We start from the raw sequence: 18,341 nt of genomic DNA, 5'->3' as shown, positions 1-18,341 counted from the left end.
ATAAAGGCAAAAATGGTCAAAGCACGAACTATATTTAAAGCTCCTTAACTCTCAAACTAGCTATACATATCATTAACAAATGAAGTACTGAAACAAGTCACATGTAAAGACCGTATTCCAAAATCAGAAGCACATTAACTATAAATCTTCTAATTTTCTTAAAATCTGCAAATATGGAGATTAAATACTTTTTTGGTTTCTTGATCTAGAACATCATTTTACTGCCAAAAAAATCCATAAAAAATAAATCTGGCATTTAAATGTAATAAATCAATTACTTTTTCTTTTAAAGCATGCATATAGGTAGTGAACCTCCTTATAAAAATCTACCACTCTGATCTACTCTAGTGTTCATAATTTATAACCTGAGACTATCTAGTTACAAATTGCTCATATAAAAATGGATATTTACTGGAAATGTCTTATTTCAACGGTACTTGAACTTACGTTTTTTGGGGGGTTTTTTTGGTAACTTTTTTTTTTTTAATTAGGGAACAGTGTGTTTTTCCAGGACCTACCAGCTCCAAGTCAAGTAGTTGTTTCTATGTAACTGTGGAGGGCGCAGCTCAGTGGGGATCCAACCGGCAACCTTGGTGTTGTAAACACTGCACTCTAACCAACTAGCTAACTGGCCGCCCCTTGAGCATTTTAAAATATCAATATAAGAAAAAGACTACATGCATTCCTTCATACATAGCTTTCTTATAATTATTCATGAAAGCCCTTTTAACACAGTCCATTTTTAAGTCAGAGAAACCATACAAATTTAATAACAATTATATAATTATTATATAATTTACAGCAAAAATTATATAATTTAAAGCCAAATATACAAAAATTATTCAATTTCCCATTTGCAGCTTTAAGGCTAACTTAATTTTTGTCCAAAAAATACCAGCTAGAGGAATACATAAAATTAAGTTCAAGATACTACGCAATAGTTACCTCTTTAACAAGGTGATTAACAGACTGCTGCCCACCTCCGGAGCCCCACACGCTGTCTTTACGCTTTCTACCTTTAGACATACTCAGGAGCACAGTAGCCTTGTCCAGAGCAGCTCTACAAAAAAAATATTACTTAAATAAATAAACTTAATTCTGACACTTGGACATGCTTCAGGTTGATCAAATTATGGATTAAAAAAAAAATCATATTCACAAAAAGCTTTCACATAACACAAAAGCAACCTAAAATTGAAAGTCTTTTAAAAAACTATTTTTCAAAATAAAAAGTTGGGAGCAAAAAAAAGTTGCTTCTCATGTTAATATTCTCATACTCTATTATAATTTCCATTCCTTGGTCAATAAAAATCTAGTGTTATTACAAAATAAGTGATCAACACTGAGAAGGAACACTTCACATAAAGCTAACCTTTACTTAGATCCATGCCTTCCCAGTAGTCGTCCCAGAAAATTAAGTTAACATCTATACCTGAGTAAACCTAAGACATGGCTAAGTCCAAATCTAAGTTTCTAGGAAGTTATAGAGAATCATATAGCATAATTCCTAAATATCATATTTAGCTTCCAATTATACCAAAGAACAAGACTGGAAAACATTATTTCTTAAGATTTCTTTAGCAGATAAATATAAAACTGGGCTCCTGTTAATATTATCCATCTTATTAGAATATTGCAGAATGTTAAAACCTGAAGGGACCTTATAGAACACTCTTAAGTCCAATCCTTTCATTTTATAAATAAGGAAACTGAGGCCCAGAGAAAAGTGGTTTGTTTGACATGAAGATAGCTAATGGTTTAGCTAAAAACCCAAACTTCTGCATTATAGTACTGTCCTCTTCCTGTTATATCATGCCAACAATCTCTCAATTTTGTTTTAACAGTAGAGAATACACACAAATGACAAACAGATGTCTACAATGTCTGATTAATTCAAGTGTCATTTCAATAGAATCCTGTAGAAGTTTCCCTATTTTGAAATTCTAAGTAGGAAAATTGATTTACTTACCTAGCCTGTACACAACCTACAGTTCCTTTGTAACTATCAATATAGGTATTACATAAAATTCCATCTCCAACAGCTCTAGCAATAAACTGGCCCACCAACTGTAATAAAAAAATAAAAGCTATATTAAAAAACTAAAATAAACCTTTATAGGACACAATTACTAAATACATAAATGATGAAAATTGGTTGAACTACAGCCAATGCCTAAGACATGTTGGAATATTTAAAAAATATCTATTTATCACCTACTAGTTATGCTTGGCATACACTCCCACATTTTAACCTTCTAGTTAAGTACCATCAGAAAGGGGTGGGGGGTCTCATCTATTTTGCTCACTACTGAATCCCCAACACCTTGCACACTGCCTGAAACAGTACGTGATCAAAAATACTTGTTAAGTCAATGACTTCAAGTCAAGAGAAACCTCTCTACTAAAATAAAATAAAACTAGGTTTTCTCAAAAAACTGTTTGATTAATGGAATTTATCTTATAGAGAAAAATTCGTGTAGAAATATTTATCTGAAAATATTATATAATATTTACAGCATTATAAAAACTGGAAACTTTAGTGTCCAACAACAAAGGTGTGGTAAAATGGTACATACATAAGATGGTACACTATACGGTCACAGGGAAATACATTTACCACATATTTACATATGGTGTAAGAAAACTCAAATTTACAAAATAGCACGTTCAATATGATTCCATTTATTAAAACAACAAAAAAAGTAAAAATATTTAAAAACCATACACTGATATATATCCACAGAAAGTAGAATGGAAGATTTAACACCAAAATTTTAACAGTGATTATATTTGCTGGACTTTTTGCTTGGGCTTTTCTTTATTTTAAAAAAATTCTATAATGAATATGAACTTATGATATCATTTTTTAATAGTATGGGTATTGATATTAAAAGGAAAAAAAAGTCCATGTTTGAATCACAGATCAAATACCTTACAAAGACTACTGTCTGTCATAGAAAGTATAATAGAAACAGCATTTAGGAATTAACTTACTACCTATATTTTATTCCTAAATAAATGTTTAACTGCTCCTACCTTGATTTAAAACTTTGGTCAAGTAAACAGCAACAATTTCACATATTTTCAGTTTCAAACCAGAAAATCATAAAGTGTCATCATGTATTAAATCTAATAAAAGTATAAGGCTTTGAGGACAGAATCTAGACAGAAGCATAAACCACGAATTTTCTAATTATTTCCCCACAAAGCTACAAAAGAGAACAGACTTATTTATGATTTTTATAATAAACACTAGTCAAGCAAATTTAACCCTCAATTATAGCAAGCTACATTTAAAAAATCCTAGCTAATTAAACAGCTTAACTACATATAACAGAGAATATATATACAGCAAAAAATTATGACCTAAAAGCCATAGAGCATGGAGAGGAAAGCAGAATATAAAATTATAGTATGATGAAAATTATGTATGGGGGGTAAAAAAAGAACAGGTAGGAAAAAATACACTAAAATGTTAAAGGGCTATCTCTGTATGACAGGAAATATGCACCATATTTTCCTCTTTCATCTATGAAAATTTCCTAGGAGCATGTATTATTTCTATAGTTGGAAAGGTAGTAGGGGAAGAGAATGAACAAAAAGAAGTCATACAAACCTGTGGTGCTCTAGGGGTATCCAATGCTAATTCAGGTAGATCTTTCAACAATTTATCAAATGACTTCTCCACATCATTTGTGCTCATTACTGTCCCACAAAGGTCAGAAAGCAGCTTAGATGTCATTTCTCTATGACTAGCCTTTCCCTCCAATGCTAAGGACACTGCCAACACTGGTACTCCACTTTTCATTTCACCAAGATTTAAATCTCTTAGCATTTCCTATTCAAAAAAAGGTATGTCAATAGTCAATATACTTTATTTTTTTAAAATCAAGATTTTATCTATATATCTATATACCTTACCTCTTCCCCTTCGGAAATGATCAGAGAAGCAGTCACATTTTGAGGAATAGGATAAAAACATCTTACTCTGCACATAAATTAGATAGAAACCCACTTTGTCAAGTTTTAACTGTGTGAACATCATTAAACCCAAGAATGTAAATTACACCTAAAATAGTTTATTAAACCACATAATATTACTAAGTTTGTTGTTAGAAGATAACTAGCCCTCGATCTTATCTATTAATATTTCTAGGAATATTGTTTATGAACATTTATAGAGATTTACTTTATGTTATCATAAGCTGTTTATACTCTACTTTTCTTCAGAGCTTTCTCTTCACATAAAAATTAACTTTATACTTTCATATTAAAGTTAAAATGGGGTCTTACATCATTGTTTTTAAGAGGGATTATTGTTTTAAATACTGGGATAAAGCTCAATTTCCTATTAAAAATATAATAGCAGGGCCGGCCGAGTGGCGTGTTGGTTAAGAGCTGGCTTGGGACGCCAGAGGGCCCCGGTTCGGATCCCACATATGCGGGCCAGTGACACTGCCCTCCACAGCTAAGATGCTGAACAACAGCTCAACCTGGAGCTTGGCTGCGATGAGTCCGCCAACAACAGCATAGGCTGCAGCCCCTGCTGCAGTGGGTTGCCATGGGCTACCGTGTATAGCCAGCAGCCAGCGTGAGTGGCCAGCAGCCAGCGTGAGTGGCCAGCAGCCGCAGTGAGCGGCCATCCAGAAGCCGGCGACTGATCTGCCTCGCCCGGGAAGAGCGCAATGATGGTGCCAACTTGGGCCAGTGAGGCAACGTCCTCCACAACTAGACTGAAGAACAAAAGGACAGCAACTTGTCTGTTCCCCTTCCCCCAATTCCCCAGTGCTATTCCCATCCCCCTATTCCCCAATAAAAAATTAAAAAAAAAAAATGTAATAGCAGCAGCTATTACTTATTGACCACTTACAATGTATCAAGCATTATTAACAGCCACTTTATTTTATATAATTTAATACTCAAAACAACCCTTTGAGGGAGGTATTATCCCACACTCATCAAACACAAAGCACAGAAAAATTAAGTATTTGCCAAAGGCACACAGCTGGAGTGGCCAAGTTGGAAGTGAAATACAGGCAGTTTGACCCTAGAGACTAAATTCTAACATAGTTACTTAAAGTGCCTTCTTTTTTACTTAGTTTTCTCAAAATATTTAAATCATGGTCTACTACTAAAAGGGTTCCAGAACTACTTTCACAGGCACCTGACTGGTGTCCTTGTTAGTAGTCTCTTCCCACTCCATTTCATCTTCCTGGACTATGCTTGAACTCATTGCCTTTAAACACAATACTCCTCCCCAGAAAACCAACGTTCCCTGGCAAACTCCTAACCATCCTTAGACGGCTCAGAATCATCTCTTCTATTACTCTCTATTTTATGCTTCCATAGCAGTCTGCTCATCGTACTTATTACTCAGTTAATAAACACATAGCATACTATTGGTCCCATGCTAGGTAGATAAGATTTCAAAAGTCTCTGCCCTCATAGGACTTAAATTCTTCCTCTTGAATAGAATGTTTCACATTATATTTTAATAATGTTTATGTATCATTTCCCTCACTGTACTGAGCTTCAAAAGGGCAGGAGTCACCTATTACAAATTTCTCTACACGGTATGCACTGAACAAATATTTGTTTCATATTCAAATTGTGCAAATCCAAAGATATCAAATACCTCATGTTATCAGGCAAAACAAGAAAGGCCAGTCTGAATTAAAAGACTCTAAATTTTAAGTCTCCTAAAGAATTGCAATTTTATTGCTTTAAGTGAGTAATCCTAATAGCTAGACCAATAATTTTATTTTACCCTTTTAGATTTACTTTATGAACAATTCATAACACAGTAAATGTTCCCATAACAAATTATCACATTTGTTCTCTTGCTTTCATACACATTCCTTTCGAAATCTTTATCTGTGTTCTCTTTTTTTTTGGACAGAGTACAAAGATAAATTTTATCCTAATCCTAAACACCAAATTGAATGTCAAAAAAATGGAACCAAGTCAGGCATTTTTAACTTAAACAGCCTCAAGAGGCTTCAAAAGTCCCATAAATGCCTTGAAATTGTTAATATTATATTTTAGAAACTATCAATTATAAAAACGTTATTATAAAAATTATTAAAATATTGTGTTGTGCCATTTTTCAGGGAAGGAAATGGCACATAACCCTCATCTGATCCCAAATAGGTAAGAACTGGTCCCAAACTCATGAAATTTTCTCCATTTCTTAGAAATTCATTTATGCAAAAGAAAGTATGTACTTAAATTTATTCAGCTGTCCAAGATAATTCTAGATATGATGTTTGTCTTTTAATAGTGTTTTCTCTCCTATATGAAATAAATTATACTTGCAACTTTAAACCTACCGCAACTTCATTAGTATCTCCATGCTCAAAATATTCCTGTATGATTGGTGTTAAAGTCTTTTCAAATGCCGTTTCATCCAAAGGCAAAACTACAGTTTCATAAACACAGTTCTCCTGAGAGGCGCAGGGGGAGAAAGGGTTATAAATTCAAGAACAAAATATTCAGATAAACTGAAATGGTTTTATAATTTTATATTCCAACTGGTTAGTAATTCCAATTCAGGGCTAGAAAACTTAACTACATGCTTTGATCACTTACATTACATAAAAATGGAATTTGTCTCTGTTCTTTTATAAAATCTGAATAAAATAAATATACAGATTAGAATCCCTAACCACAGCAAATATATGACTTGTTCCCAATCCCCCATTCTTCTGCTAATTCTTTTTAGCTCTTACAAAACGAATCTTTCAGTGACCAAAAAGCTTCCGATCATACCCAGTATTTTCACTAAAACTTCACTTTTGAAAAAAAAACAAAGCAGGGGCCAAAGTCTTCATGATTAGTATTACCATACTAAAAGTTCCTATAACAAAAATCTATGTTGCAGTAACTAAAAATTCTCTAAGGAAAAACACTATTAAACTGAAATTTCAAAAAGAAGATTAATGTCCATTAATCTTCTATCCAAACTTCTCCTCTGCAAAAAAGCCCTGAAATGTTTATATGCAACTTGTGACTGGCTTCAGTCTAACAACATACACTTGAAAGGCTATATTAAAATTAGAATATTTAGCAAAGATTCTATGGTATTTGAATCCTACTGGTTTTAAAACATATTTTTTCATGTTCTCTTAAAAATATTCCCATGTACGACTATTAGCTAAAATAGTTAAGTGCATACATACAAACAATAAACAATAAAAACAATCTAACATATACCCTGATATATCCTGACTAAAATTTTCACCACTACATCTTATTTTATACAGATAGTACTTTATCCAGGGCTGTGAGGAATGGGAAGAAGGAACAGACACAACAGGAAGAGTAAATGGAGGTACAGGATCAAATGAGATTGGCCATGAGATCTTAATTATTGAAGTTGGTAAAGTTGTGTACAAGCAGGTTCATTCCACTATTCTATTCTAAAAGTTAGAAATTTTCCAGTAAAAAGATAAATATATATAAACTCACTGTAAAGTCTATTAAAAATGTATATACTCAGCACTGTTGCTAGAAAAAAGATCCACATTTCAAATTTACCCGTTATCATCCTAAACATTAATATTTAAAAAGAGCTTCCTATCTATAACTTTTATGATGTTCAAAATAATATTCTTCTCAATTCTCACTACTATAGAAACTATATTAACTCAAAAGAATTTACTGAAAAATACTCAACTTGATAATCCTAAGTGAACTTGCAAAGATCCACTTTTGACTCACTTCAGAAACTAAGTGAAAGTTATGCATATGTTACTATTAACTAACTTGATTTCCTAATCCAAAATTAACCTAGCGGTCTAAAGGTACTGAGTATATATACAGTTTACATACATATACTAATGTGTGTGTATGTCTACATATATATAAAATTATAAATTATATATACACGCACATTAATATACATACGAACCATATAATCATACGACTTGAGTTATAGATTATAGATATACAATACATGATTTGACAAACATGAATAAACTACAAACATGAGATCAAAAAAGTTTTTAAATGTTTAAATATATATTAAAACAAGCAAAAATTCTAATACCTGGTCATCATCATAGTTAGGATCTTTCACATCCACCTCCTCCACATCATATACCTGCCCAGGTGTCCCCCAGACACCTTTGCCTCCTGCACCACCTGAAAAAGTTTAGAATTGAGAAAGTAAAAGGCACAAAGTGGATAGTTCATAAATCTTAATTACAATCTAATTCTAGATGTTCCAATGTCAATTAAAATAACAGCTAAAAAACTGTATTTTAATTTCTATGTTAGTTTTTTTCCAGTTGAGTTATACTTTAAACCTCTTTTTATTCAGATCACTTATTCAGTAATGATTAGATATTATATATTTTATAATTTAATTTAAAAACATGAAGTTAAAATAGCTTATAAAGTTAAAACTAAACAGGCAGCTGCTTTAAAATAAAAGCAAAAAAAGCAAACAAAACAAAAATCAGAAAAAACAGCTATATCGGGGACCTCAAGGCAGGTGACATTACAGTTTAGCTATAAATTTTATATGACATTTCTTGAGATCAAAACAAAAAATGAAATATGTTGAGCCAGTAAGATGTGGCATAGAAAATTTAACAAGGAAGAAAATTATTTAACAAAGAAGCACCGTGACCATCATCAAATATTTTAAAATCAAATACTCTTTAGCTATAACAGTGCACAATAAACTATACTTTGCAACTAGCAATATTTACAAATAACTGTTATTTAAACATTAACAGCATTATTTCTCTTTATATATACATACAAGCCAACCAATAAAAGTTTAACAATTCCAACTTTCAAAAATGCTTTTCTACATAAACTTATTGAAATATTTTTATAAGGCTCAATATATTGAATTATTTTTAAAGAAAGTGGACAGTATCACCAATATTTCTTTGGAGGGTTTTTATACCACCTAAAGCATAATCCTTGCCACCAGAGCAAAACAGAATCTGAGAACTATTGGGTTGTCGGAAAAGTCATGATGTATTTTGTCTATGTTTTTCAAAGGTCATTTATTTATATAAAGAACAAAGATCAATAAATGATATATTGCCTGTTTTGTTCAATAACCTTTTGCCATCTTTCAGGGAGCTTCATAATTCCTCGTTCATAGAAAGACCTGTCTTGATTTGTAAAAAACTGAACAAGGTGCTGATTTATAGCCTCATCTGAATTGAACGTTATACCATGCAAGGAGTTTTGAAGACAGCGAAACAAGCGGAGGTCTGACGATGCAAGGTCAGGCGAGTATGGTGGGTGTGGCAACACATCCCATCCAAGCTCCAGTAATTTTTGACGGGTGATCAAACTTGTATGTGGTCTCGCGCTGTCTCAATGGAACACAATTCCTTAACAATTAACAAGCTCTGGATGTTTCTGGATGATGGATTTGTTCAAACTGTCCAACTGCCAACAGTACACATTCGAATTGATTGTTTGGTTCCTTGGTAGGAGCTCGAAAAACATGACACCTTTAAAATCCTACCATACAGAGCATAACCTTCCTCTGATGAATGCCTGCTTTCGATGTCGTTTGAGGCGAATCATCACGTCGGGACCAAGACCGTTTGGTGCACCACACTGTTGTAAACGATCCACTTCTCATCACCAGTTATCAGTCGCTTCAAAAAAGGATCGTTTTCCTCACGTTTAATGAACATATTGCAGATGTTTATACGCGCCATCAAATGAACTTCTTTGAGTTCATGAGGAACCCAAATATCGAGCTTATGTATCCCAGCTTCTTCAGGTGGTCGTAAATGCTTGAATGATGAATGTTCAATGTTTTTGCAATCTCTCATGTTGTGTAACGTGGGTTTGACTCGATCAATGACTTTATTTTGTTGTCATCATCCTCGGTGGGCCTCCCTGACCGAAGAGCGTCACTGAGATCAAAATCACCAGCCTGGAATTTCGTGAACCATCATTGGCACTGACATCCTTGTAGAGCACTGTCACCCTAAACTTTATGCAACTTTTCACAAACTTGACGCGCATTCTTCCCTTCATGCAAGTAAAATAGTAAAATATGGCAAAAATGCACAGTTTGGTCTTCCATCTTCAACTTGTAAAATCTCCAAAAGTCAACCAAATCGCTCAATTTTTTTTTTAGAACGAAACTAGAACTGTCAACTGTCAAATGACAGCAATAACATAGATGTGAATGACTCTAGTACTTCCAAAAATGAACTAGTGCCATCTGTTGCAAATATGGGTCATGACTTTTCCAACCCCCCAATAAATAGAGCTAAAGAGAATTCGTAACCACATCTATGAAATCATTAAAATTCTGATCCAAATATTACCAAATTTATATTTATCATGTATTCTTCACAATGGACATAATTAGATTCAGTAAACAATAAGTATGATGAAATTTCTGACCTTAATTTTTTCAGGCAAAGTTAGATAGTACATGCACAATTCATAACTGATGTATAAAAACAGCGGTGTGTATTTTGCTGGAAATAATAAAGTTCTGCTCAAGAAAACTAAATCTATTCAAACAATTAGAAAGGCCCAACTTAAAGAAAAAATGGGATGATCCTCAGATTATTACTATGTAAAAATAAATACAAACCATAAAACTTATGTTTCATTGTTTAAATTTCTCTCATTCCTAGAAGAAAGTTGTAGTACAAGAACCAGACAATGTTTTTTTCCATTTGTTTCTTTGGATATGGCATATACCCACCTTTCTTTGGCAGTCCCCTTCCTTTCCCAGATCTGGATCGCCTATCTAGCAACTTTCCCTTTGGACTGGTTGGTACAGTTACTCCACTTCTAAGGGCTTCACTTCCATTATCACTGACTGAATCGCCTCTGCCAGAGTCCCGGGACGAGTTTTTCCGTAGTCGCCTTTTAGCCTTGGCATTAATTCTAGCTTCACTAATGGAGGATGCCGAAATCCAATTTCCATTTATCTCATTCTTTATATCCTCAGTCCCAGCATTTTCTTCATCGCCAGAAAAGAGAGAGTCACTTAAGTTATCAGGATCTTAAAGTGGAAAATGAATAAAGAAAATTCTAAGTATTTTAACCATCTACTGTTATACCAGTTATAGCCATAAATTATATTAGGCTGAATCACATGAAATTACCATTTTTGTAAGTCAGTAACATCACATATTGGCAATTTCATACAGTTCAATCTAATAAATGACAACTAGACAGGATTATTTTTCACATTATCATGGAAAGTAAATCTAGGCACTGAATATTAATGAAATAAATTTACTGAAAGCATGTTATCTTATGTATTTAGATCCTAAAATCTATATTAATATAAACACCAAATATAAAAACTTCAGACTTTTATGAACTAAGAGAGTTAATAAGCAGTTGGAGATAGTAAGAAAACACTAAGGATCTTGAGAGAAGGGAGATAAACTAATATTTATAGAATGCCTACTATTCATTATCAGGCACTGTGTTGGTTGGCACTTTGTCATTTACCCGTAAGTGTGAGAACTATTACATCATTTATACAGACAAGGAAACTATGGCTGAAAGTATTTAAACTTCCAAAATCTCATGATTAATTATAGATACTTAGAGAATATTACTAATCTGAAGAGCCTAAAAGCCATCTGGCAAATAAGTGATCCCATATGATTATCGGTTCATTGCTTTCAAAAATAAAGCTTGCTTTCAAAGTCATCATCTCAAAGTCCTAATTCATCTCTCCAAAACTGACTCCTATTACTTAACCATCTTCCAGCCTATATAAGATTTATACATTATCCCCTGAAAGACAGCAATGTATATGGAGTTCCCAATGGTTTCCTGTCAGAATGTCAGCCTCCCTGCTCTTTTCAGTTACCAAAATCCTTTAAGCTACAGCTCAAGTTTTACTTCCTTTACGAAAACTTTCCTAACAATTCTAGCACAATAACACTAATGTTCACACACCACTCATTAACCACATCACAGAAATCACTTTATTTCTTTTTATATAGTCTTGCTTTTCCAAATAAGACTCAAAAGAGGAAATGCACTTCTTTGTATCTTCAGCACCTACCAGAGTAGCAGTTCTCAACTTTCCTAATGCCGCGACCCCATAATACAGTTCCTCATGTTGTGGTGACCCCCAACCATAAAATTATTTTCATTGCTACTCTATAACTGTAATTTTGCTAGTTATGAATCGTAATGTAAATATCTTTTTGTTTTCCGATGGTCTTAGGCGACCCGTGAAAGGGTCATTCGACCCCCAAAGGGGTCGCGACCCACAGGTTGAGAACCGCTGTACTAGAGTATCCTTCATACTATCAACTCAAATTCTACAGAGATCAAATGACATAGACACCTGGCTTTGCTCTGAAAACTTTGTAACTCAGAAAGCTACTAAATTAGTTATCGCTAGGCCAGAGTTTTCTTCATTACAGCTAACTCAAGTCAGAGTTGAATCCCTCAGATGGTTTTAAATATTCCTAAATGAAATTAGGATGTGTCAAGTCTATATGCATGAGCTTTAACATGTTTTAACATAATATGTTGAAACTAAAAAAAAAAGTTAAATCAACCTTTAAAAAGCATAGATGTGTTAAAATCTTTACAATTCTTGACAAAAAGTGTAAAATTTAGGAACGAACACTGTGATAATTAAAAAATATTACTTAAGTAGAGTCAAATTACTTCATTAGTCTCATAAGTAGTATTCATGCCTTTGGTCTTTAAGCCATTCACCAAACTGCATGGAGACTGATTTTCTAAAACATGCCCCCACTGAAAATTTGAAGGTATTCCCATTGGGTCAAAATAAACTGTAAACTCATTATATTGTAGCTTAAGGTCCTTTATGATCTTGTCCCTGCTTATGTCACCATTCCCACATTCAAAGAGCCAGGGCTTAGACTTGGTATATTTGGCAGGGGAATCATGATATGCCACTATGGGACAATTACTGACCTAACGGTGGGATTTGTTTGGCAGAAGAATGCAGAATATATTAGAAAAAAGAGAAAGTATAAAGTGGGAGATCAGCTAAGAAAATGTTGCAGTAATTCAGACACAAACTAACTGAAAAGGGCAAGGATAATAACTTTCGAGTAAATAAGAAAGTAACCCTTTCAACGAAAAAATAAAGAGCTTTTAAACAAAACAGGCTCAAGAAAAGTGAAATTATATCTTAAAACTTTTAGAGTAGGAAAGGAAGCCAGGGTTAGGAGGGTGAGTCTGCAATATCATTATAACCATCATCATAACAAAACTACTATAACTACTACTAGTAGTAGTCGTAGTACTTCTTTTGTCATTACCATTATTACTATTGTTACCTACTAGATACCAGCTTCTATACTCTAGGCACTTTGCTTACATGGTCTATAATCCTCACAAAGCTCTATAATGAAGATGTTCATCCTCATTTTACAGATGGAAGATGTTTCCTAGAAATGTTACATATTTAAAGTGGATTGTGGTCAGGATTCAAACCCACATTTGAATCTCAGATGACTATAATTCTAGAAAATACAAAGCTAGAGTCCAACAGAGTGGTATCAGCTCAAGAGACAAGATGAGCAAGGAAGTGAATGTAGAGAGAAAAGCATATGAAGAGGAAGAAGGAAAGACCAGTCCTCAAATTAGAGTTTCAATTAAGAGTGGGTGGCTGAAGAAAACATTAAACATCTACTTGTAACATATTGCTTTTCATTATTCTACAATGAAAGTGAACCACCAAACTCATCCAGAAGACAAAAGACTTAGAAGTATACTAAAATGCTTTAAACTGTCCCTTGGAGCACTAAAGTAATCAATTTAAACATTTCCCACACTTAAGTTTCTTTTCTTCAACTATTCTAGTACCTTTTCAAATCTATTTTTATACATCTGCAGCAGTAGATATATCTAGGTATATTTTATACAAGGTCTGACAATTAAGTTCGCGAACTTATTGCAACGATGTTGCTAACCTTTCTTTACATCAGAGGAATTATTCATTATGAATTTGTAACAACTGGATAAACAGTTAACCAAGTTTACTATTTGCAAGTGCTGAAAAGGCTGCATGAAAAAAATAGACGAAAATGACCTGAACTTTTCGCCAACAATTCATGGCCCTTGTAACATGACAATGCACCAGCTCACACGGCACTGTGTGTGAGGGACTTTTTAACCAGTAAACAAATAACTGTATTGGAACACTCTCCCTACTCACCTGATCTGGCCCCCAATGATGTCTTTCTTTATCCAAGGATAAAGGAAATAGTGAAAGGAAGACATTTTGATGACATTCAGGACATCAAGGGTAATACGATGACAGTTCCAATGGCCATTACAGAGTTCCAAAATTGCTTTGAAGGGTGGACTAAGTGCTGGCGTCAGTGCATAGCTTCCCAAGGGGAGTACTTTGAAGGTGACCGTAGTGATATTCAGCAATAAGGTATGTTGCACTTTTTCTAGGATGAGTTCATGAACTTAATTGTCATACCACATATAGACCTTATAATTTTTAATCCATGTTTATTTATAGCAATTATTCTTTTATATTCTGCTATTCATACTCACCTAAGTTTTGGGGTTCTATAACCACTGTTGATCTGACTTTGAGAAAACCAAATTAAAAAGATAAAAAAGCTGAGTACAGAATGTGGTGAATTCAAAATTTTCTGTGTACTAATTCCCTTTTTCTGAACTCTCTGATATCTCATTAGTCACCAATCCAACTTATATTACCACAGTACCAGACAATCATATTTTCAAGTACTGGTCACTGAGTGGCACAGTTAAGAGTTAATATTAACACATTTTCATTTGTTACATACATAACATGTGCTATGGGCATAACACACATGCACTATATCTTACTTAATCCTAACAATAAATCTAGAAAGAAGGTTTATTGTTATACCTCAGTTTTAAACATGAGGAAACTGAAGGTCATAGCAAATAACCTACTTCCCCAAAGTAACAAAGCTGGTAAAAGTAGCAGTTAGAATTAGTACACTAGGGCCGGCTGAGTGGCGTGTTGGTTGAGAGCTGGCTTGGGACGCCAGAGGACCCCGGTTCAGATCCCACTTGTGAAGGCCAGTGACACTGCCCTCTGCAGCTGAGATGCTGAACTGCAGCTCAACCTGGCGCTAGGCTGCCGTGAATCACTGGCAAAGGCATGGGTTGCATCCCCTGCTGCAGTGGGTTGCCATTGGCTGCCGTGTTGGCTGGCAGCCAGCGTGAGCGGCCGTCCAGAAGCCTGCGACTGATCTGTCTCGCCCAGGAGGAGCGGAATGATGGCGCCAACTTGGGCCAGTGAAGCAACGTCCTCCACAGTTGGGCTGAGGAACAGAGGAACAGCAACTTGTCTGTTCCCCGTCCCCCAATTCCCCAATAAAAATCTTAAAAAAAAAAAATTAGTACACTAGTACACTAGTCTGTCTGACTTAGATATTTGCTACAGAAAGAATTTATTGCAAAGAAGGTCTGTCTTAGACCCATCCAAGTACTGAAGAACTACGAGTCTTTTAAGGCAGTACTGGGAAGAGGCATCAAGAACATGGTTAGGGCTCCAACTTGTTATAGTCAGAAAACAAAAAGTATAAAACTCAGAACTGTATTAATAGAAATATAATGCAGGCCAATATGTAATTTTAAATTTCCTAGTATCCATATTAAAAAGAAGAAACAGGTAAAATTCACTTTAATATATTTTAATAGATATATCATTTCAACATGTAATCAATATAAAAAGTTACTAAGATATTTCACCTTTCTTTCACACTTAGTTTCTTGAAATCTGGTATGTATTTTGTACTTACAGTATATCTCAATTCAGACAAGTCGCATTTCAAATGCTCAATAATAACCACATGTGGCTACTGGCTATCATACTGGGCAGTGCAGAAAAGAACCAATTACCACACATATATATATTGTAGCATATATACAATGGAATACTACTCAGCCATAAAAAATGAAATATTGCCATTTAAAACATGGATGTATCTTGGGAATATAAGTGAAGTAAGTCAGACAGAAAAGGACAATTTCACTCATACGTGGAATATAAAATAAAAAGTAACAAACTAACAAAACAAACTCATAGATACAGACAACATAATGATGGCTACCAGAGGGGAAAGAGGGTGGGGCAAGGCAAAGTGGATACAGGGGTCAAATATATGGTAAAGAGAGGAAACTAGACTTTGGGTGTGGAGCATGCAATACAGTACACAGATATCAAACTATAATCTTATATGCCTGAAAATTATATAATGTTATTAACCAACATTACCCCAATACATTTTTAAAATAAGTATTTTTTTAAAAAAGCAATTACCTATATGTGAAATATATTCTTAAACTATTATTACTTTATTACTTTCCACACTTCAATGAAGCAGGGACATAATACCCATTTAAAACCTAGAAAACAAGTACAATACTCATATAGCAGCACCAAGATAATCATTAATTATTGTAGTAATTTTTTTCACTACAATTTTCTAGCACACTTTAAAATCAGATTTGTAAATACAAAATGGCAAAATGTTTCAACTTCAAAGTGTCTGTTCAGATCAAAGAAAATTATATAACTTGTACACAACAGTGACTTAGTCATTGGAAAAATGAAGGGGTGGTATTAAAAAGTGAAATATGATAAATATATTTAAATTACAGAAAACAGAGATCTTTTCAATATTAATAAAATTATAAAGCAAAGAATTGTCTAAAAGATACCAATATGAAAACCTCTCACTACTCAGAATATCTCAAAATCCTAATTAACAATATAAACATTATTCTGAAAGCTAGAAATACCTTTTAAGTTATCTGAAGTTAATCAGGATTTGGACATCTATTTCAAAAACCATCTTTATGATAATTACGTGCTACCTAAGTCTCATGGAAAAATAAGAGAAAATACCCATAGATAATTTATAAAATATAAAAATATTAGTTAGGAAGGATAGCAAAGATACTGATAATAGTTTATCTTGTAGAAATCACTAACTCATGTGAAAATATTAATGAACAGGTTCACTATTCTACTTTCTACACAAAATAGTTTATTACAAATAGTGGAGAATAAGAATGTATGGAATGTGAAAGGATAGGCAGAAAAATAAGGACATGTAATGAATTTCTATTAAAATAAGAATCACAAACTTAATTTTAAAAATATGACCTATTTTCTTATAGCACAAATAAAACAGTTCTTAAAGTAGAGGTGGTCTTAATATCTTGCTTTCACAAAATTTGGTATGGCCTGAAACTTGCTCATTAGACAGTCAAGGTTCAAGATATTAATACTTACCTGTGGGTTTTACATTCAGTATCTGCTCATTTTCTACGTCCATTGTTCCTTAATTTCACTTGCACTGATTAAATTACCAAATGGAAGTCTTCCTTTTGGATCTATTTCTTTAATAAGAAAAAAATGTTTCAGTATTTTGCAAACTGATATAATTAAGGTAAATTCAATTTATTTAATCATACTGTAAAAAAGAAATCATCACATAATTCTATTTTTTTAAGAGTTCACTTTACTTTGAAACACAGCTTATTCCAAATAACATTTGGTTTCAATCTTCTTAAGATTATCTGTGTCCAAAAAAAGCCCACATTTCTGGATGTGCCAAATCACCCCTTTAAAGTTGGAATTAAAAGATACTGCTATACATATTTATTTCAAGTTACAGTATACACACACTACAAATTTTTTAGGAATAACAGGCCTCATAATTAACATGATATACATCAATATTAGATAGTTTGTTACCAATGAATTATGAGTAGTACAAAATGCAAACAACACAGTTTTGGTTAATCAAGAGTATCACAACTGGGGCTGGCCAAGTGGTGTGTTGGTTAACAGTTGGCTTACAGTTGGCTTGGGACGCCAGCTCTAACCCCGGTTAGGATCCCACATTAGGGCCAGTGATGCTGCGCCCTCTACAGCTAAGATGGTGAACAACAACTCGACATAGAGCTGGTCTGCTGTGAGTTGACAGCGTAGGCTGCAGTAGGGCTGGCCAGAAGTGGGCAAGAGCTTTCGTGAGCCCCCCTGAGCCACCGTGAGGCCCCTTGAGCCACCATGAGCGGCCGTCCAACGGCTGGCGAGCAACTGCCTCAGTCAGGAAGAGCACAATGATAATACCAACATGGGTCAGAGAAGCAATGTCCTCCACAACTAGACTGAAGAACAAAAGGACAGCAACTTGTCTGTTCCCCTCCCCAGTTCCCAAAAAAAATCTTTAAAAAAAAAAAAGAGTATCACGGGATGGCCGAGTGGCGCGATGGTTGGGAACTGGCTTGGGACGCCAGAGGGCCCTGGTTCGGATCCCACATATGAGGGCCAGTGACACTGCCCTCCACAGCTAAGATGCTGAACAACA

The 18,341-nt window shown here is 34.1% G+C and overlaps 1 protein-coding gene across 3 annotated transcripts in view; it reads right to left on the bottom strand.

Annotated features, from left to right (window-relative positions):
- The window catches only part of PDCD4 (programmed cell death 4), a 30,371-nt gene that overhangs the window by 7,037 nt on the left and 4,993 nt on the right, over window positions 1–18,341 (bottom strand). The window contains exons 2-8 of one of the 3 annotated variants that reach the window (XM_019646576.1): window positions 17,261–17,367; window positions 10,703–10,963; window positions 8,048–8,142; window positions 6,330–6,443; window positions 3,617–3,838; window positions 1,970–2,067; window positions 946–1,060 (exon numbers count right to left, since the gene is read on the bottom strand). In XM_019646576.1, coding sequence (XP_019502121.1) covers window positions 946–1,060; window positions 1,970–2,067; window positions 3,617–3,838; window positions 6,330–6,443; window positions 8,048–8,142; window positions 10,703–10,963; window positions 17,261–17,303 — 948 coding nt within the window. In that variant the 5' untranslated portion in view covers window positions 17,304–17,367. Of the gene's footprint in view, window positions 1–945; window positions 1,061–1,969; window positions 2,068–3,616; window positions 3,839–6,329; window positions 6,444–8,047; window positions 8,143–10,702; window positions 11,006–17,260; window positions 17,368–18,341 lie in introns of all 3 variants that reach the window. The other 2 variants (XM_019646574.1, XM_019646577.1) reach the window with 2 other exon arrangements.

The sequence above is a fragment of the Hipposideros armiger genome, unplaced genomic scaffold (assembly GCF_001890085.2).
Source record: "Hipposideros armiger isolate ML-2016 unplaced genomic scaffold, ASM189008v1 scaffold_105, whole genome shotgun sequence".
NCBI lineage: Eukaryota > Metazoa > Chordata > Mammalia > Chiroptera > Hipposideridae > Hipposideros > Hipposideros armiger.
Note: the sequence above shows the minus strand (reverse complement) of the source record. Positions and strands in the feature narration are given on the sequence as shown.